This window comes from Homarus americanus, unplaced genomic scaffold, assembly GCF_018991925.1.
Source record: "Homarus americanus isolate GMGI-L3 unplaced genomic scaffold, GMGI_Hamer_2.0 scaffold50924, whole genome shotgun sequence".
Lineage (NCBI taxonomy): Eukaryota > Metazoa > Arthropoda > Malacostraca > Decapoda > Nephropidae > Homarus > Homarus americanus.
The window spans coordinates 2,625,659-2,648,158 of record NW_024718094.1 but is presented as its reverse complement, the minus strand read 5'-3'; the positions used below and the strand labels follow the sequence as shown (position 1 = coordinate 2,648,158).

The window sequence follows — 22,500 nt, the reverse complement described above, 5'->3', positions numbered from 1 at the left end:
TTGCAACACTTTATACCACTCTTATGACATGTATGGGTGTTTTTGGCACACACAACTACTTTGTGACACTTTTAACTCTCCATGACTCAATGTTTCACGTAACTTACAAAACTTCATAACATAAACACTCTACAACACTTATAAACACTCTACGTTACTTACGAACGTTACGATACATGTGATTACTCCGCAATATTTATGAAAACTTTACGGCACTTAAAAAGCACTTTTGAAATTTAAGACCATGTTGAGACACTTATAACTGCTTCACGACACTTATAAACACCTTGGGGCACTTGTAAACATTTCATTACACTTGCAAACACTTTACTTTCACTGACGAACACCTTACGATAGTTTGTAGACCTCGTCAATTCCTGTCTCTTCACCGGCCTTCGTGTATGTCCTTGCGGGCACTAAGGCAGAGACAGCACTGCGTAGGTCTAGTCTGGGTAATCTGTTGACATTCTCATAAATCCGAAACCGCGTAACGAGACAGATTCATGGGTAGGTTTTAGAAACAAAAATGAAATGATGTTTATAAATTTATTTATCCATGTTAACGTGTTCGGGGGTAAGGGTTGGCTTTATACTTTGGCTGACCACCGATTGATTGCCTGGTTTGTGTGTTTCTGGAGGTGAGGGATTGATGCACCCAGCGAATAGTTACCGGGAAATGAATAGTTGAGGAACCTAAGCTTCATTGTGTTTCCTGCCCACGTTAGGCAATACCTTCAGGCTTCCCTTATTATTGCTCACCTTCCTACTGTCACCTATACTACATCCAGCTTTTTGAAAACCTTGTACCAGTTAATTTGTCTGCACACACACAATGTCCTGCTGGAGGTTTTTCTCTCTGACGACACTTGAGTAAATTTCTAAAGATTCCAACCCAATCATCAATATCAATGATACTTGCTCACATTATTTTTGTGGTACATATTTTCAGGAAGCACCTCAGTAAACGTTTCGTCTGCTGTCAGTCGCCGGGACCTACGTCAGGTTTACGACTCACAACCTTGTGTGTTGACAAGTTCAACTTCCTTTGAACAGGGTTATATCACCTTCTCTGCAGACGACTGCTTGATGTGGAAGTAGACATTAAGAACATCTGAAACCTATAGTAATTGACCGCCCACACCTTTACAAAGCTCATAGTTAACAACACCTAAAGTACAGGAGAGAATGTCAACTACTCCAGACCTGTCTAGGTCTAATTCTTTAACTCTGTTTTAATTTTCACTTCTTGTCCATACCGAGACCATCATTAGTGTATTCTTCACACCACTGTGATGCACTACATACAATAATTTTCTACTCCGCAAATCTCATGGTACATGACTCATCACAAAGGCTTGTAAGCTGAGCCATGTTGCTCACTTGATTTTGCTTGTTTTCCTTATCAGTTGTAAACTTGGATATCTAACTGCTTAAGATCGCGGGCAGAAGTCGCCTCATCACATAACAGCGTTTGTGAAGTTAAGATCCTGTGGTATGAGAAATTTTTGAAGCAATAAATCAAACTATATCCTGGCTGGTGCAGCACTTGGAGTGTCTCTACGCGCACAGTGGAAACTCACCTCTATCATGGACTCTATAAAATTTACTGGCGATAGTTGCTTACGTGCTCTCCATAATGACCATAATAACTTGACCATACCCGCTAGCTGACCATACCCACTACCTGACCATACCCGCTACCTGACCATACCCGCTACCTTATACGTTACCTGACCATACCCGCTATCTTACCATACCCGCTACCTCATCATACGTTACCTGACCATACCCGCTAGCTGACCATACCCACTACCTTACCATACACGTTATCTTACCATACACGTTATCTTAACATACCCGTTACCTGACCATACCCGCTACCTGACCATACCCGCTACCTGACCATACCCGCTACCTGACCATACCCGCTACCTGACCATACCCGCTACCTGATATAATTATGGAAGTATCAACGTAACACTGACTCAAATGCAGAGATGATAATACATTTACTGGTGAAAATGGCAGCGACTTCAAGTGTCATCACGTATCAAACAATAAAAGATAAAAAAAGGCGATAAAATTATAAAGAAGTGCAAATGTAAAGCTCACAGAAGAAGCTTAACTCACTAGAAAAGAAGCTTAGCAGTGAAGGCTCAATAATCCTTCAGGACTTTGGTATCTGAGTATCAAACAAAATTTCGAAGCTGGGGATTTTTATGTCTTTATCAGGCAAACAACCGCTACTATAAGAATGTACATTAAACCATGTGTATTAAATGTATACTGGATCTGAAAACATACGAGAAAGTATATAGGTAAATCATCTTATTGGAAATACTTAAGTACCTTGAAACCTGATAGCACTGTATTTTACGGCAGAAACTATCACCTACATATCTCAGGCTCGTAGTCACTTGCCAGTAGTCTCAGTACAGTGATTCCTTTATAGTTCGAAAATAAATCATCTTAAAGACTATCAAGTAGCCCGAAGACGTTCCTACTGTCATGTTTCCTTCATCTGCAACATCAAAAGTCCTCCCCATCTCTCTAAATAGGACCAGCTGAGAAAATCGGACCGCCATGTTCAATAAGGAAACCCAAGTGTCCCTTTTAGTCATCACACTGGCAGCTGATAGCGTCTCACACCCACATACACATCTTCAGTGGGTGACTTGTTATACTAATTTATATATGGAAAATTTATTGTTATTGCTCTGAGATTACAATTCAAGAAAAGTTACCGTAGCTGAAGTGACAGACACAAGGAGAGAGGATAAACATTACTTACACTAATCACAGCTCTATCGTGTCTGCGGTAGTTACAGCCGTCATTCTTATTAGCAGATATCCTTCTATCAGCCGCTTCATGCCCCAGGAAAAACAGTCTGGTAACGTTACTGAGTTATTATTGGTAAGAGCATCACATCTACCTTACCCAGCACCACCAGCTAAAACCACCTGGAAGGATATATTCACCAACTTTACCCAACGCGTGTGTGGAATACTTCAACCAATTCGCCTTGTTCATGGACCTACTCATGAACAATATCCACCCGTTACTCTCAACTTTGCCCAACGACATACCCTTCTCCTGACATGCTCTTAATATACCTGCCTTCGTCCATCTTGTGGCTGGACTTCCTATCAAATTCATATCAATTACTAATAAAGCGGTTATGTATCCAGTCATGGTTAGTGTGTGAAGTATCTAAGAGCCACAGAGCCACAGCAACTACCGTCATGTGACAAAACGTATTCGTGTACCACAGACATTTACACAACACAGATATATATTACCACAGAACAACAGAAACTACGATTAACCAAAATACTGTATACGGTAACCACAGACATTAGCCAAGCCACACAAAACCACCACAGGGCGACATAAACTACCAGAAACCACAACCATCCCAGGTACCACAGACTACCACAAACAGATAGATCATATCACAGAATCAGATGACGCTGAAAAACTGCCACAAGACACTACCACAGCTACAAAGACATTCAAACAAACAACCATCCTGACTACCCCAGAGCCACAGTCATAACCCCAGCTCCTGATGCACTGAAACTACCACACACCCACAAACACTACAACAACACCAACGATGTATTACCCCTGTAAGACTCTGGCACCAAGTTTCCTAACACTGCAACACTCAACTGATACCGATAATAACTGTTTATGTCTACAACCTTTAATATATGTTATATAGATCAACCATTGCGATCGTGGCACAGAACAAACATATAAAATGTCAAAATATAATGGTTTCTACCTCCTCTATGGGTAGCTGGCTGGCAGTGACCGTAACAGTGACAAGAGATCTTTGTATACAGTATATTTCACTGAGTCATAAATACTAAAGTAAATTACTCATCTTAAGATATGTATACAGCAAGATCGTCTCCTATGCGTATAACAGCGAGCGTCACTTGCTGGAGGCCATTTTGTATTCTCGCGGTGACATACAACCACATGATTTACGCCAAGGTTCATAATAATTTCGATTAACAGAAGGACATTTATGAACTTACATGTTGTATTAATATAAAAAAAGTTGCATCATAGATAGAGTATCTGATTACATCCTGTTAGTTATAAAGTTATAAAGTGATTATGCAGATAGTCATACGGTCATGAGTGCCTCTGACAGTGACAATTTGTTAACAAGGTCCACTGTGTAAAAGCTTCAGAGAAACTACCACAAGAGTTACTATCAGATAATGGTGAACACAAATGGCTTTACCTGTGAACTTACCTAACAGCTGGAACTTAACTTATAAATAATGGTTCTGTTATATCTTCTGAAACTTCTAACTGATGCCTGACAAAAACAGTAAAAGGTAAGACAGTGCTAACCTTCGTATAGGCCTAATCATCTGAGTGGGTCGTTCACTGCTTCTAATTCCTTCGTTTTCTGTAAATAAATAAGAAAAATAAATTAACGATAAACTAAGAGTGGCTGATATCAACAAATTTATCCAGTATCAGTGATATCCACCTGGTGAAGAAAAGTTGATGGACAGGCAGAAGAAAATTCTAATTTGATATTTCTTACCATCCGTCTCCTCTACTGTAGAATCAAAACAATAACAGAACTCACAACTGTACAGTATCTCGTCTTTATGATGGTCAAGATACAAAGGAGAAGATGACCATAATGCCGAGATACACAACACCTGGCACGCCTCTGACACAAGTAAAATTAGCAGTAATACAAATATTTCAAATGTTTACGTTTTGTTTTAGGTAGACGGTCACAATCTCCTTCAATTTAATTCTAAGTTGATTGTTGAAGATGAGGTTAGTGTGGGACATAACATATAGATGAAATAGAAATAAAAAACAATGAAAAACGTGTGGGTGTGTTTGGTCAAGGTACATGACTATTATACTTCAAAATAATCTGATCACATGCGAAAAAATAGCATTAAATAGTAATCAGTTGGTAACAGAGATGGAGAAACACAGATTAGACCATAAAACACCTTGTATGTATGGAGACAATAGAGGCATGCGAGGCACCAGACGCTCAACAAGACCCATATAGGTTTATACCAATATTTACCCTCGGGACGATAACAACAAAATGTTATACAATGTGGTCTACTGGTTCTAAGAGGACTTATAACTCAACCACCCAATATATGTATATGAATTTAAATGTATGGTGGTCAAATGTAAAGTCTTTGAGCTTCATATGAACAAACTTGTACTCCTTTAAAAGTGAAAATAACTCACTAAATTGAGGCCAAGGTTGAAATGGGAAGATTTTAATATCGTAAGTTGCCCTACATACATCCAATGTAAAAATATGTACCTCCAGGGTGTGGCCATGTATGATATCGGGCTTCATTTGTATACATAGGCATCTGAGTCAACCGAAAATGATTACCACTAAGCTTTTGTTTTTGGTGTGTGTGTGTGTGTGTGGGGGGGTTGTGCCCATCGACTCTTGACAAGTACAGGTAGTTTGATACGGGATGGACATCAGATTCTACAGGAAGGCATAATTTCACTCATCCCTTCAGGACATGAGAACTGAAGATGTGTCAAATAAAGCTATCACAGTCACAGTGCCATAGATCAGATCACCACACTATATTGTTTGATGTTATCAATGTGGTGAGATACAACCTGAAACATGGGACAGCCTCATTGTCATCACAACTGCCACCTTACCACACACAGAGTAAAGCTACAGACGGCCAGTGACAGTGTCTGTGGCGTAGTGATGGTGGCATAGAGTCGTAGACATCCTAAAGCCACAGACTTTCTACGCCACACACAACCCCGTCACAGAAAGTACTACACGACAAAGACAACCAGAAAGAAAACACACACACACACACACACACTACTATAACTAAAGATAACCAGGTTGTTACAAACATTGCCAGATCATGACAGACAACCTAAACACCACGTAGTTCTGAACGGCCTCTTTCCTGGGATATCACTCTATCGTGAAAGTTCTCTTCTTATTAACAATGATCTTTCAGCAACTAAGAACTTGATTCTTTCTTACACAGATAATTCAGCCCTCCATAGCTCCTTCACTCACAAAATAACAATGTTAATGCTATATGAGAGGCATCTTCACTGGTACAGCAAGACCTCGCACATCTAAGAAGAGTGCATCAAACACTATATCCTTTTATTATAACAAACTGCTGTGGATAATTTAGTAACTGGCATAATAAATCGCTACACAACGTCAGTTTTGACAACACTACAAATTCATCATCACACATAATTAAGATTTTAAGCATCAGACTCACCTCCAGTTTCAGCAAGACAAAATCCATTAAATCTCCAGCCAAAACTGCTTCAAAGAACCTCAGAGCCAGGCCTTACTTCACCAATGAGCAAGTAAACTGTTTAACATTTATTGTACCAATGTGCTCAGCCATACTGTATGTACACATTACTGCTGCCATATGCGGATTGGGTAAGGTGTTGTGGCACTACTCCTGCTAGATTTGGTGAGAAACAAAAACAATAATGGTCTTACCAGAAACATCCAGTACGGCAGAGATATCTCAACGTTCTCCCAATTCTATACATATTTTCACTAAGTTTTTGACGAACTACCAATAGCGCCACCATCAATCACCCTACGAGGGCTCTAAATTTTTCTATTAATACCGGTTTTCCAAGATACAGAGCCTTTTACCTGACCAAAACTCATTTATACCCAAGAATAGAGCTGAGTGGAACCTCCTGCCAGAGAGAACGATTTCTTCAACAACAACGACACAAATACCAACCCATTTAAATTAGTTAAGAGCTAAATCACATCATGAGAAGCTGTCAGCCATAAACCACCAATTTTTCCCGGCGTTCACAACAACAGGATATGAAGTCACGTTACAGACATGATAAACAACACGGTTTATCAAGTGTGTGAGGCGGAGGAGGAGGGTTCTGTTGTGTCACCAGATAACACCACCACACTTATCATCCGCCCAGTTACACCCACTGTGACTCACCTGTATGTGTATTTATATTCTCACCTGAGCAATTAAGTATATTGTAACTCACCTCCGGACGTATATAAATTGTAACTCACCTGCGCCCGAACGTAAATTGCGACTCATCTGTGCATATATGTAAATCATGATTCACCAAAACATTTATATACAAAAACTCACAAGTGTGTGTATACTGTGACACCTACACGCGTCAAAACTAACTATGAACAGAGTTATTAGTCCCGTATTCTATCAATAGTATAAATAAAAAAATAGTCAAACTCAGGTCAAAGGTCAAACCAGACGTAAACAAGTTATTAACCGAATCACAAGTCAAATATTAACAAAGGAATTCGCTATTACGTTACTATTCGATGAGTGTAATAGTCGTGTTATCAGGTTACAGTTCAGAGAGGCACATGAGTTACATATGTTACGGAAGTAAAAGGTGAAGTAAAAGGGGTGGTTATTGTCATGGAAGGCGTAAATTATACACTAAGTCATCAAAGACGTCAATTAGTGTGTGTGTGTGTGTGTGTGTGTGTGTGTGTGTGTGTGTGTGTGTGTGTGTGTGTGTGTGTGTGTGTGTGTGTGTGTGTGTGTGACTAATACACTCCATGTTCTCGTAAGCACCTGGGCCATGGTTTACACCTCATCAACACTCTTCTTCAGATAAACTTTCCTCTCACATGTAAAGTTCTGCAGCAGTAACATCAAAACCCAATATATTTACTCCTTTCCACATATAAGTCATCTACGTCTGGAGGACGAGGGAAGGTGACCAGCTAACAGGTAAAGATTACAAACTGACTTTACTGTAGTTTACCTTAAATGCACCAAATTAACAACGTCGAGACAACGGTCACCAGCACACCGATGGCGGGTGACCTGAGACCAGTGAGAAGGCTGGAAAAAGGAGGACAATCAACAAAGTTTTCTTGTGGTAATCCAGGTTAGGAATCTTTGGATGAAATTATAAATCAACTGGGTAGGTAGTTCAGATGAAAGCACTGGCGTCATCTTCCATCTGTTGTTTCGGAAAAGACTTCATATTAATTAAGCTAAGCCCGGTAATGTTCAGTTCAGTACTTTATTTCAGAAGTATGTGCGATGCAAAAAAAAAGGAACATCAGTAATGGTATAGAATCTATAGTGTCGGTGACAGATAACATTAGTGACGTCCTGATACCAGCTGTTCTTTGAGAACTTATGATACCAGCGTTTCCTTGAGTACTATCTACGCTATCAGCTGTCCCTTGAGCACTTCCCATGATATCAGCTGTTCCTTTAGCACTATCTATGATACCAGACATCCCTTGTGCATTACCCGACACCAGCTGTCCTTTGAACATTATCCCCCTAAATACCAGCTGTCCCTTGAATACCACCTGGGATACCAGCTGTCTCTTGAGCATTACCCCTTGTACTACAAGCTTGAGCACAGACCACTCCAAATATGTTCACAGCTCACACACAACATTGTGATAGAACTTAAACAATTGTCTTTTGGGATCTTAACAAAAGAAAGGATATGTTATGTTATGTTGCTACTGCAATATTTGTGAGTTAGTTTTCAGGTCATGTCAGGATGGTAGTGGGAGGCAAATGGGTTCAAAATGGCCTAAGCGACTCGTAGTTATAGGTGTCAATCTTATCTGATGAATGTTGAAATATCAGAGGCTCTAAGACAGCTTGCATTCACTTGCATTTTATGAGTCCTATATCAGTGGTTGTTCATATTTACTATCAGGAATACTTTCACAATGATTTAAATATATGTTAGTGAGTATAGCCTTAACCGGTTAATCCATCGTCTATACACAGGTAATAATACAGGTATATCAGACACCTATCTTACGAAAACCTTAATTGAACCAAAATAAATTCCTATACACTTTTATATATTATAACTATATTATAGATCACATTTATAACGATAAATATATTAAATTCAACCACCAAAAAATACTGCTATAAAATCATTATATATAATACACCCATCAATTAATCAAGGAGTCATCTTGATGGCTGAGGGATGGTAACCACAGCCCTCCACACCACATTCTCTCAGTCCCAGGGCTTTCTTTACCAATTCTCCCTGATATTGTAGCTTTCTGGGGACTATTTCTTTTAACCACACTCAACCATCTCTCTCTCTCTCTCTCTCTCTCTCTCTCTCTCTCTCTCTCTCTCTTGCACACACAAGCTATCGTCATATCTCTCATTTCCTCTCTATCTATCTCCTTCTCTTCTTGGTATTATCATAACTTTCCATGCTACTACCCAGCACAACTTCGACATACTCTTGGGGTGAAACATATCTGACAGGTGTTTTCCTTGTGATAAACAGATGCATGGTAATAGCTTTGACATACAGGCATATTCCTACCTAGCATACGACGACACAATTGTAACTTGAAATATATTTTAGTTCAGTTTGAGAATAATGTACATAACACTTGACTCCAAATTCTTAAAGGTTGAATTAAGGGTAAGTTGTGATGTTGAATACCTTGATGATACGGGAACATTAAAACCAAGATTATTGTCCTGTTAGAAATTTTGACTACATGTAAACACCAAAACCTAGATGACAACAAAAAGAGAGAAACTAAGACTAATGTTCCAAAAAAATCACCACATAATACAAGACACGTGAATGTGGGTATGTTCTCTTTCCGGCATGACCCCAGTATGTAAACAGTTGGGACTTATCTGCCGTCTTAAGCTTGTTCTTAATAAACACTTTGATTTTACATTTAAATTGACAAAAAAAAGGTATCTTAAATTCTATATAACAAGTAAAGGCCTGCCAAATATCGGAAGACAATGTGAAGTGAATTACGCAAAAGAGTGCCGGAACTCTATAACTGCTAACTCTAGTTAACATAAACACACGGGGGAGTTGCTGCTGTAGTATCAGAAGGCTTTATATGTCGGTAACTTTATGATGAACTGGAAAAGTCTATATCCAAAGTCCAGAGAATTTGCCCATGTACGGTTAATGATACGAACGTAATTGTACGCTCACACGTTGCTCACCATAACAACTACTTCATCAACGTTGACAAACACTTTGCATGAAATATTCCTGAAGTCTTATGACAAGTGTAATGGCAAACGACAAAATAAAAATTAATTAATCTGAATAACTCTCTTTACTCAACTGCCACAGTAGGTGAGTTAACATTTATCATTACACAGCTCTGAGGTTCATCAGCGACAACATTCATTAAGAGAAAGTTGTCGTTCTTGACAGCTGTCTTCTTACATGTAAACAATACATCTTTTACCTCATAAATTTTTCCAAAGAAATAAAATATTTTACAGCTACATCACCACTACATATTCCTCTCTACCTGATGATGCATGTCAATACAGAGGCTAACATATAACAGACAAGTGTTTCTGGTATCAGAGTCAGAAGACGTGTTTGACTCAAGTTCATGTTAGCTTCCCGTGGTCCTCTTGGTTCACCACTGTATTTGGGAGGACTTTACCTCCTGGACCAACTACTACAGGTATTCATCACAACACGCGGTGACATATGAAGAATAATAAGACGCTTCATTTAATAATTAACTGTTGATTATGGAACAGTTTATGACAATACATAGATTTTATTTACGACATTAATTACGACTTTTTGCCTTGTTTGGTGCACTCTCCAACATACTGTACGAAGAAAACAAATATATCGATAAAATTATATAGTCATCCGTGCTGTAAGCTCCACAAATTACTGCACCTAAGATGAAACTACAAGCCTTTCATCAATAAATATTTTGTTTAATACCGAGAAAATAAACCACACATATAATAAATTAAGCGTTACTAATAAACTCTTGCACTGAACATCACAAGCTATCGCATCCAACCTGTGTTCGTACACCACTGATAACGTATTACAGCGATAACGTCAAGCACAGTGACGTTATAGATACCACCACCAAGTTCTTTATATAAATAACCTGATTATGGATAACACACAAGCCAATTATTTTCCTGTTGAATTATATATTTCCAAACATCTGTATATTAAAAATTCTATCACCTGTCATAACTAGTCACCCATCACCTGTCATAACTATTCATCCATCACCTGTCATAACTAGTCACCCATCACCTGTCATAACTATTCATCCATCACCTGTCATAACTAATCATCCATCACCTGTCATAACTAATCATCCATCACCTGTAATAACTAATCACCCATCACCCGTCATAACTAATCATCCATCACCTGTCATAACTAATCATCCATCACCCGTCATAACTAATCATCCATCACCTGTCATAACTAATCATCCATCACCTGTCATAACCAATCGTCCATCACCCATCATAACTAATCATCCATCACCTGTCATAACTAATCATCCATCACCTGTAATAACTAATCACCCATCACCTGTCATAGCTAATCACCCATCACCTGTCATAACTAATCATCCATCACCCGTCATAACTAATCATCCATCACCTGTCATAATTAATCATCCATCACCTGTCATAACTAGTCATCCATCACCTGTCATAACTAATCATCCATCACCTGCCATCACTGTACAAAATATTAGTAACTACAAAACGAACGTAAAATCGATAGTAATGTTTTATGAGTAACATCGTATTAATGCTTTTACTTTGCATCTTCCAAGAACAGGGGAGGGAGAGAGGAAGGGGCGGGGGGACGGGAAGGGAGAGCTTATGTTGTCAGCTCGGCGTCTGCGTCTGCTTCAGCGTCTGCGTCGCACCTGGCTGGGTAAACACCTAGATCGATAATACTTGGAAAGATTCACAATAACGTGAACTTCAACTTACTGTATATTCACAAATGGAGGGGACGCCAGTAGGCAATAAAACTGTACTGTGTTTTTTTAAATATAAACTTCAGTATTTTTTAATATGCTCTCCTCTCTCTCTCTCTCTCTCTTACTCTAGGATCAATTTGTACCGATTCTGATACCTGCCGAAGAAGTAACATTTATTAGTATATTTGCTAAAGTTTATTACATGTTACGTACAGTTATCGGGCGCAATGTGGCTCGGGGGTCCTTCTGACAGCTGACGACGCTTCTTTTACTCCTTATTAACGCTACATAGAGTTTTCGTCTCGTGTACAGGATATATTGTGTGTTATCCGTATTTTGTATATATTTCACTGTAATTTCTACGAACATGAGGTTATAATAGAACTGGTAAACCCTCTTATATATTTCTTTTAATTCACGAAATCTGAAGCTAGTTTGTATGTTATCCAATAGCAGTAGCAGTAGTAGAAATAATAATAATTATAATAATAATAATAACAGCAAAAAGAAATAATAATAATAATAACAAGAATAATAACAACAAAAGAAACAACAACAATAATAATAATAAGTACAACAACAACAGCAACACTACATGATCAAGGGACACCATAAGTAAACAAACATGTTATTTCAGGCTGTAATACTTATTATAGCTGAAAATTAGTTTACGCAACAATTTAGTGAGTTTACTCCGAAGAGTGAGTATGTTTGCCACGTTTCCACCGCCCCACTTAAGATCAAATGACATCAAAATTAAGCCTGAGTATTATAGTTCCTTAATAACACATCATTATGCTCTTATATTCTTAATGGTCTTCACTTTCTTAATAGATAAAACTTACAGGTTAATTAGACCACTCGGTGACTAGACCTCTCTCCAACATACTTCATCTACAGATGAACTATCCTAATGTAAATATAACCTAACCTAACCAACCTAACATAGCCTAACCTTACATCATTTAACATAACCTGACACAACATAACGTAACCTAATATTACCTAACCTAACACATGACCTAACCTAACCTAACCAACCTAAGATAGCCTAACCTTACATTATAGCCTAAATTCCCTAACATAACCAAACCTAACGTATTCTAACCTAACGTATTCTAACCTAACGTACTCTAACCTAACCTAACCTGAAATTACCTAATATAACTTAACATTAATCAATCTGACCTAACAAAACCTGACCTGAACCTGACCAACATGAATATTTTAGCGTACTTTAACCAGTGAGGGAAGAGAACCTTGGTCTTTCATCAAGTGTGTGTGTGTGTGTGTGTGTGTGTGTGTGTGTGTGTGTGTGTGTGTGTGTGTGTGTGTGTGTGTGTGTGTCTTTGTCTCAGGTGTCTATGTACAGTGCTATATATTTGTACTTTAGGTCGGGTCTTGCTGCAGCTGTCGTAATTTTTGGTTGATGTAGAAAGTCGTGCGTGGCAACTCCTTCCCTGTTATCATACCTGTGATTAATCATTTCTCTGTTTATCAGTGATTCACCTTTATATATATATCGTTGGAGTGTATCAATTAATAAAGTTGATGTATTTAATTACCCTCAAAATGTAGCTATGTTTAAGTGTAAGTTTATGTCTTAATATTTAACAAGACACCCAAGGTTGTTACGGACTCCATGAAACATTTCTTGTCACTATCAGCACCACCATATCGTTCTTATCTATGTCGTGTTATCAAGTAAATAACTCTGTTGCTGGAGGTTCTTATCAAGTCGTTGTGGGAGTTATAACTGTGTTCTGGTGCGGCGTCACACTGGTTTTTGGTGTAGTCCTTACTTGGTGGGCGTAGGAGTAAAGGATTACAGGTGCTCCTTTACAACAGTGGTCAGGCAGTGTGAGTGTACTAAAAAGACCACAACATCAGCGAGAGGAACAGTGAGGCAGGTGAAGGAGAGGTCGTGGCATGGGTGATCTACTTAGATATGACTACTGTCCACTGCGCACCTTCTGGGTAGTTGTTGTGTAGAAAACAACACAAACTATTTCCGAGAGATCGATCAGAACTGGGAGAAGGTTTCTGAGAGAGCCTCTTCAATTTAGTATTAACACAGGTGACCTTAGCCATGAGGACCAAGGCTTGGGGGGCACCTACAGCCACACACAGCAGACAGCAAGTCCCTGCACGAACACTTGGCGTGATGGCGTCGACAAGAGGACAGTTTCGACCCTTCAGCTACAAAACACAGGCAGTGGCGACCATCTTCATTATTTTCATCACAGTCTCTTCTTCCGCGGCACAGGGTGAGTTACGCATCACAATCTTTTACGTTCTCCACAAATGGGGGGAATTAAGCTTCTGTTTACATTGCCACTGCGACATATATCCTCAGGAACTCCAAGAGAGAGGCAGGAGGAAGTGGAATGAGATTATCGCGCACACCTGAAGTAGATAACTAGGTGAGGCTCAGAACATAACAACATAAGAACATAAGAATGGAAGAAACTGCAGCGGGCCTATTGGCACATACTGGGCAGTCCCGTTTACACCCAACCCCTATCTATCGCTCATATATCCATCCATCCTATGTTTGAAGCTATCCAGCGCATTCGAGTTAATGATGAAGTTTGGTAACTTGTTCCACTCATCCACTACTCCATTTCCAAACCAATATTTACCTATCTCGCGCCTAAATCTAAATTTGTTCGCTCGTGGTTGGATAGTTTGATTACCTTTGTTATATCACCTTTGTTTCGCCCTGACTTCCATTTATACACCTCGATCATATCGCCCCTCACTCTCCGTCTCTCGAAGGAATGCAAATTAAGATGCTTTATCTTGTCTATGTACTCAAGGTTCCTAATGCCAGGGATTAGTCTTGTCATTCTCCTCTGAATTCTTTCTTGGGATTCTATATCCATTCTGTAGTACGGTGACCAGGACTGAACTGCGTAATCCAAGTGAGGTCTCACAAGCGCAGGATATAGATTTAGGATGACCTTGCTAGTCTTGTAACTAACACTCCTTTGTATGAACTCAATTATTTTGTTACCCTTGTTTCGAGCAAATGCACATTGATGACTTTGCTTAAGATTCCTACTTACCATTACTCCTAATATAAATCTTTCTCGCTGTCGGATTTCTATATAACAACGTTGTTCATCTAATACTGGTTTCTCTGTTTTCATCTAGACTAAGTACTTTACATTTGTCCACATTAAATTTCATCTGCCATTTTTCAGATCATGCAAAATATTTGTTTAGATCTTCCTGTAATATTGCGGAGTCCTCGTCAGATTTAATTACACGCCCTATATTAGTGTCATCAGCAAATTTACTTATATTGCTGTCTACGCCTCTATCTATGTCATTTATGTATATAATAAATAATAATGGTCCAAGTACTGAGCCTTGGGGTACTCCACTAGGGACGTTACCCCAATCAGATTTAGTGACGTTAATGCTCACTCGCTGTTTCCTGTCCTGTAACCACTCCCTAATCCATTTTAGAATAACTCCTCCAATTGCACGAGCCTCCACTTTTCGTATGAGTCTTTCGTAAGGGACTCTATCTGAGGCTTTGCTAAAGTCGATATACCACATCATAATCTTGCTCGTCGTCCACTGATTCGAAAACAGTTGAAAAAAATTATAATTATCAATCAGACATGAACGCCCACTTATGAAGCCTTGTTGGGAATCATTGATCAACATGTACTTCTCCAGGTTATTTCGAATAGATCTCCAGCGTCGACACATTTGACCAACACCAAGTATTACCAGCAGAGTCCTCGACGACACACACACGCTCACTCACTCACACAAGAGATTTAACAGTGATATAACCTTTTTCCTTTTGTCTATGTACTTCCCACACGTATTAACCCTTAAGAGGCAGGGATTTCTCTCTGCTGAATAAACTCGTCTGAGTGTTAGACAGAGTAAAATATCTAAGTGCGCCGCTGCCCAACAAAGGGTAATCGAGATAGGACCTATAAGCAGGAAAGGTTCAGTGATTCATGTTTCTGATACCACTTCTTTTACTTAGAAGTATCATACAAACACACACACACACACACACACCAATGACAGTTTTGTGCTAACCCTTAAACCCTGAGAAATAGTGTGTGTGTGTGTGTGTGTGTGTGTGTGTGTGTGTGTGTGTGTGTGTGTGTGTGTGTGTGTGTTTTACCTATTACTATACAGTAGAACATACGGGAGGCTACCACTCCTCAGTATCTCGTCCCTCAAATTCATAAAGTGATCCAGTCTTGTCTGAAGAAATTACTTAAAATCCCCACACTCACTACAATGAATTGTCTATTACCCCATTACTAAAAGGAATATATTTATTAAAAGAATATATCGGTTTTTCAGGCCCCTGTACCCCAGCTTTCAGAAATCTCTTCCTTCTCAAATCATTTTATTTATTCCATTTTTTGTTGGTCGTAATAAGATCGCCTCTTCCCTCTTTTTACTTTTTACGGGAGGCAATTGCATTATTTTCAACCAATCATAACAGCCCCACCAGTTACGACACCATTATTGTTGTCGAGTTTCCACAAGGATATTACCAACACCGGGGCTCAAATGCGTAGTATAATGTTTGTTGAGCATATTGGTGTTTATAAACCTGGCCGATATCCTTATACTTGGCAGTACAGCACAAACATCTCTCGCATCTTACCCCATTCTTGAATATCCCAATATCTTTCTCACACAATAATTCCTCTGTACCCCCTCTAAGTTAATGCTTACTTTCTGATCTCTTTTTTCTCAGCACACGACTCTTCCTTGTATATCATCCATTTATCTTGCCAAGAGGCCGGGGCATCTGTACCTTCCTCTGCAATGCTTCACAATCATCCATGTCACCAATTTACAACCATTAATTTTGTGTCACCTGCATACTTGGTAACGTTTGGTATCATTTCCTGTAGTAGGTCATTGGCATATATCAAGAACAACTTAAGTCCAAAAGAGAGCCTTGCGGTACTCCTACTATGACTACCAAGTCATAAAGATAGTCTCATCATACTTCCATTTCAATATTTCCTAATCCATCTTCCACCTCTCTAGTGATATCAGCTTCCGTTTATATTTTCATGAATAATCTATTACGTGGCGATGTGTCGAGAGCTTCTGTAGAGTCTTAATAAATACTATCTGCTCATTCATCAAAGAACTCCATCGAGGAACAACACATCTCTGTCTGTCCTCATATATCGTAAGTCATCGATAGGTTCCAATACAATTTCGTGAATTACTATTTTTTCTAAAATGATTCCCATTAAATCAATGGTGTGTGTGTGTGTGTGTGTGTGTGTGTGTGTGTGTGTGTGTGTGTGTGTGTGTGTGTGTGTGTGTGTGTGTGTGAGAGAGAGAGAGAGAGATTTCTTCCTAGATGACGAAGATATTAACAATGATTTCTGTGCATGTCACTGATGCTGCTTAACAGTGACTACTTAATGAAGGGTCGTGTTCCCCCCTGAGAGTTAATTTTATGTAGTGCATTCCTAACTTACTCTTTCAGATGACTGTTACTCACACATCAATGTCAGTGAAGGACATGAGTTAGAAGGTATCTCTCCTAACTTAATTTTGAGGGTCAATGTGGAGGAGACAACACCTAAGGACACGCCACTGTATGCCTTGACGGTGGACGAGGACGTGACTATGACACTCCCTGTTGATGAAAATTTCATCAAATATTTCTCGATGGACAAAATAACAGAGAAGTTAAGCATCGGAGTCAAAACGTCTTTAATTGGAGTCCCTGATTATCCCATCAATACGGTGAGTAATACAGTATGAAGACCATCCCCCCTCATAGTACTACTTGTTAAACTGTGGATTTAAATTTTGGGTCTAGACAAATAAGCTTTTTTCCATCACTTATAATACTTGTAATACAAATAATTAGATGAAGAAGTTTCTTGGACAACAGACACTACTCAGGGGACCGTCATGTGTGCACTGTAAGATGCGAGTCACACCTTTTGGGCTGACTACAAGCGCTATTATTTCCCCTCTTTGTATCTTTCAACAAAAAATACAGAGAGGACTGCCAAGTGACGAGCTCTTAATCCGCTGTGCTTAATTTATAAAGAACTATAAATATAAACATTATTCATAGTTGCTGTACACCAACCTAAGAACTGTTCTTGAATATGTTTGATGCGTCAGTCATCTTCCTAACCCCATAAACTGATAATACAATGAGACATACAGGCGTTGTCACAGTTGTTAAGGATACGTATACTACTGTATATCCCCACGAGGAGAAGAACTAACATCAAACTACACAAAACTACTTATCCTTTAAAGTAATGTTTAGTTTTTCATGTGTGCTAAGAGGGCGCTTGGAAGTCCTGTATACACTGCCCAGTTCACTCTATTATATACAAATCAGATGGTGATAGGAAGGACAGCCAGCCGTGAAAACTGCTTCAAATTTGTCTGATGGGGACCGGGACACCATGCCATCAGGTAATCACGGCTAACCCAAGGAAGCATTGAATCGGTGATGATGATGATGATGATGACGATGGTGATGATGATGATGATGATGACGATGGTGATGGGTAACAGCAGCATAATATACCTGCTAGAGGACCTATAGTAATGACCTATAACTAAATTTCAGCATTTCCCTATTTCTCCGTCTTTCTGTTGATTCAAATGTTCAAGTAATTTCTCTCATACTGATGCAGACGATTTAGTAACAAGCAGATTCAGTATCACTTCATAGCTACAGTTCCTGGCACACTCGTCACCGCCCACCTTCCTGCTGCACGTGTCCGCCTCAAAAACATGTTACTATTTCTACTCCACATGTTCACTATTTGCACAAACGACCTGAACTAATCAAAAGCTAACTAACGCATGAATAATTTATATGGCGCAAATATAATCGACTAAGTTGAATCATGCAGTGTACAATACATGCTATTATGGAGTAATATTATTTATAATACAATGTACAGCACCTGTATGTAGCCTGTAGGATGATTATGTCTGCTTTATATATCAATAGTAACAAGTGGACTACGAAGCTGATAGTCCTAAATCTCGACTTTTAGTGTTGCAGCTCGTGTTGTTTTACGCTAGGTAAAATACTCCACGACACGGCAAGTATTTAGGCATATTTAATCCAGGTGTGCTGCTGTAGGTAGAGTTACCAGGGGAATCTACCTATTAGAATCTCTTAAGTCCTAAAAATTCCTTCATTACTCGGCACTTCAGCATAAAAACAACAAAAAACATTGAGTTTCTCCCATAGATAATCGAGACTGATGTTTACATTGTGTATTTCAGAAAAGCATAATTGGTACGGTGACATTTGGTGATTTCTCCGGCGGTATAAAAGACGTAAGTTTTGTAGTTTTTACAGTGTAAGTGAACATGGCGACTGTAGGATAGAGAACCAATGATGAGAACAGTAGTGTGAAGTACAAGTGATCATTACAACTGTGTGACTATAACAGATGTAAAGCACAAGTGACCAACATCATTCATGTACAGTGCAAATGACCATAACGGTGTAATATTCAGTACATGTGATCCCTATAGCTGTAGTGTCAATTACAAGTACTCATGGTTATCGTAGTGTACAGAAAGGGCGACCAACATAGCTGTGAAGTAAGTAGGATACCTGTAAATACTCATGACAAACAAGCCTACAGTACAAATGGTCATGAAAGCTGCAGTGTGCAGTAAAAGTGGTAATGGCAGCTGTAGTGTACAGTAAAAGTGGCCATGGCAGCTGTACTGTACAGTACAAGGTCATGACAGCTGTAGGGCACAGTAAAAGTGGTCATGGCAGCTGTACTGTACAGTAAAAGTGGTCATGGCAGCTGTACTGTACAGTACAAGGTCATGACAGCTGTAGGGCACAGTAAAAGTGGTCAAGACAGAGTCAATATACAGTGAAAATTACTGCTTTTGTGTACAATATAGATGAACAATATAGTGGGCTGTACATTACAACTGGCTACGACGGTAGTACTGTGCAGAAAACTGTAAAATTCACCAGAATAATTTTAGTGCAAAGTGCGGCTGAACAAGCAAGTCTTCTCGTGTGTGTGTGTGTGTGTGTGTGTGTGTGTGTGTGTGTGTGTGTGTGTGTGTGTGTGTGTGTGTGTGTGTGTGTGTGTGTGTGTGTGTGTGTGTGTGTGTGTTGCTGTTTTTAGCGTTCATTGTGTAAAGTGTTTCATGTGTTGATTTTAAGCAACAGGTATATTTAGGAAACATATAGTAAATACAGGTAAATCTTTCATTGTGGATAAACCAAGTTTCTCAAATATACAGGTAAATCTTTTGTATAATATATATATAGTCTATACATCAGATGTTAGAGAGCAGATATACATATTTTGTTATAGAGGCAAAGCTTATGTATAACATATAATCGCCATATATAGCCAAATTATTAAACACAAAAGGAAGTGTTTTCATGTTATATAAATACAGGTTCTTATGGTGTATGTTTCATATTGACCACTGACTGTGTTGGTGGTGGCAGTGTACGGTGCAGATGAGTCACAGCATCCTGGACGAGAACACTAAGGCGCCCGAGTTCACCCAAAACACCTACACACTCAACATCCGTGAGGACTACCCCGTCCAACTCGAGATCTACAACTTGGAGGTGAGTTGATCCTTGTTACGTAAGATAAGCACAGCAGGGTTGGTGGGGTACAGCACTAGGCACAGCCAACAGCAGGGCTGGTGGGGTACAGCACTAGGCACAGCCAACAGCAGGGTTGGTGGGGTACAGCACTAGGCACAGCCAACAGCAGAGCTGGTGGGGTACAGCACTAGGCACAGCCAACAGCAGGGCTGGTGGGGTACAGCACTAGGCACAGCCAACAGCAGGGCTGGTGGGGTACAGCACTAGGCACAGCCACAGCAGGCTGGGGTGCAGCACCGGGCACAGCCAACAGCAGGGTTGGTGGGTACAGCACTAGCACAGCCAACAGCAGGCTGGTGGGGTACAGCACCGGGCACAGCCAACAGCAGGGCTGGGGTGCAGCACCGGGCACAGCCAACAACAGGGTTGGTGGGGTACAGCACCAGGCACAGCCAACAGCGGGGCTGGTGGGTGGCACCAAGGCTGCCACAGCAGGGTGGTGGGGTACAGCACTGCACAGCCAACAGCAGGGTTGTGGTGGGGACAGCACCGGGCACAGCCAACAGCAGGGGCTGGTGGGGTACAGCACCAGGCACAGCCAACAGCAGGGTTGGTGGGACAGCACCGCACAGCCAACGCGGGCTGGTGGGCACATACACAGCCAACAGCAGGGCTGGTGGGCACAGCACCAGGCAAGCCAACAGCAGGGCTGGTGGGGTACAGCACCGGCCAAGCCACAGCAGGGTTGGTGGGGTACAGCACTGGGCACAGCCAACAGCAGGGCTGGTGGGGACAGCACCGGGCACAGCCAACAGCAGGGCTGGTGGGGTACAGCACCGGCACAGCCAACAGCAGGGCTGGTGACCAGGCACAGCCAACAGCAGGGCTGGTGGGGCAGCACCGGGCACAGCCAACAGCGGGGCTGGTGGGGTACAGCACCGGGCACTGCCAGCAGAGTGGTGGGGTGCACTTGGCACAGCCAACAGCAGGGCTGTGGGGTACAGCACTAGGTACACCAACAGCAGGGCTGGAGTACAGCACTGGGCACAGCCAACAGCAGAGCTGGTGGGGTACAGCATCAGGCACAGCCAACAGCAGGGCTGGTGGGCAGCACGGGCACAGCCAACAGCAGGGCTACAGGCATCAGGCACAGCCAACAGCAGGCAGGTGGGGGCACAGCACCGGGCACAGCCAACAGCAGGGCTGGGTGGGGTACAGCACCGGGCACAGCCAACAACAGGGCTAGGGGGTACAGCACTGGGCACAGCCAACAGCAGGCTGGTGGGGTACAGCACCAGGCACAGCCAACAGCAGGGCTGGTGGGGTACAGCACTGCACAGCCAACAACAGGGCTGGTGGGGTACAGCATCAGGCAGCCAACAGCAGGGCAGGTGGGGTACAGCAGCACCAGGCACAGCCAACAGGTGTGGGACAGCACCGGGCACAGCCAACAGCAGGTTGGTGGGGGTACAGCACCTGCACAGCCAACAACAGGGCTGGTGGGCAGCATCAGGCACAGCCAACAGCAGGGCTGGTGGGACAGCACTAAGCACAGCCAACAGCAGGGTTGGTGGGGTACAGCACTGCAGCCAACAACAGGCTGGTGGGGTACAGCATCAGGCACAGCCAACAGCAGGGCTGGTGGGGTGAGCACAAGCACAGCCACAGGCTGGTGGGAAGCAGCACCAGGCCAGCCAACAGCAGGGCTGGTGGGGCACAGCACAGCCAACAGCAGGGTTGGTGAAGACCAGCACAGCCAACAACAGGGCTGGTGGGGTACAGCACCGGGCACAGCCAACAACAGGGCTGTGCACAGCACAGGCACAGCCAACAGCAGGGCTGTCAGGAGCAGGTGGTGTGGGGTACAGCACTGGCACAGCCAACAGCAGGGTTGGGGTACAGCACCAGGCACAGCCAACAACAGTGGGGTACAGCACCGGGCACAGCCAACAGCAGGGTTGGTGGGTACAGCACAGGCACAGCCAACAGCAGGGTGCTGGTGGGGTACACTAGGCACAGCCAACAGCAGGGCTGGTGGGCACAGCACCAGGCACAGCCAACAACAGGGCTGGTGGGGTACAGCATCAGGCAGCCAGCAGC

At 41.4% G+C, this 22,500-nt stretch overlaps 1 protein-coding gene across 5 annotated transcripts in view; it reads left to right on the top strand.

Annotated features, from left to right (window-relative positions):
* Positions 1 to 13,534: 13,534 nt before the first annotated feature.
* LOC121859112 (protocadherin Fat 4-like) overlaps positions 13,535 to 22,500 on the top strand; it is a 52,382-nt gene continuing 43,416 nt past the window's right edge. For 3 of the 5 annotated variants that reach the window (XM_042355808.1, XM_042355807.1, XM_042355806.1), the window contains exons 1-4: positions 13,536 to 14,071; positions 17,302 to 17,564; positions 19,086 to 19,139; positions 20,293 to 20,418. In XM_042355808.1, the coding sequence (XP_042211742.1) occupies positions 13,894 to 14,071; positions 17,302 to 17,564; positions 19,086 to 19,139; positions 20,293 to 20,418 (621 nt within the window). In that variant the 5' untranslated portion in view covers positions 13,536 to 13,893. Of the gene's footprint in view, positions 14,072 to 17,301; positions 17,565 to 19,085; positions 19,140 to 20,292; positions 20,419 to 22,500 lie in introns of all 5 variants that reach the window. The other 2 variants (XM_042355805.1, XM_042355809.1) reach the window with 2 other exon arrangements.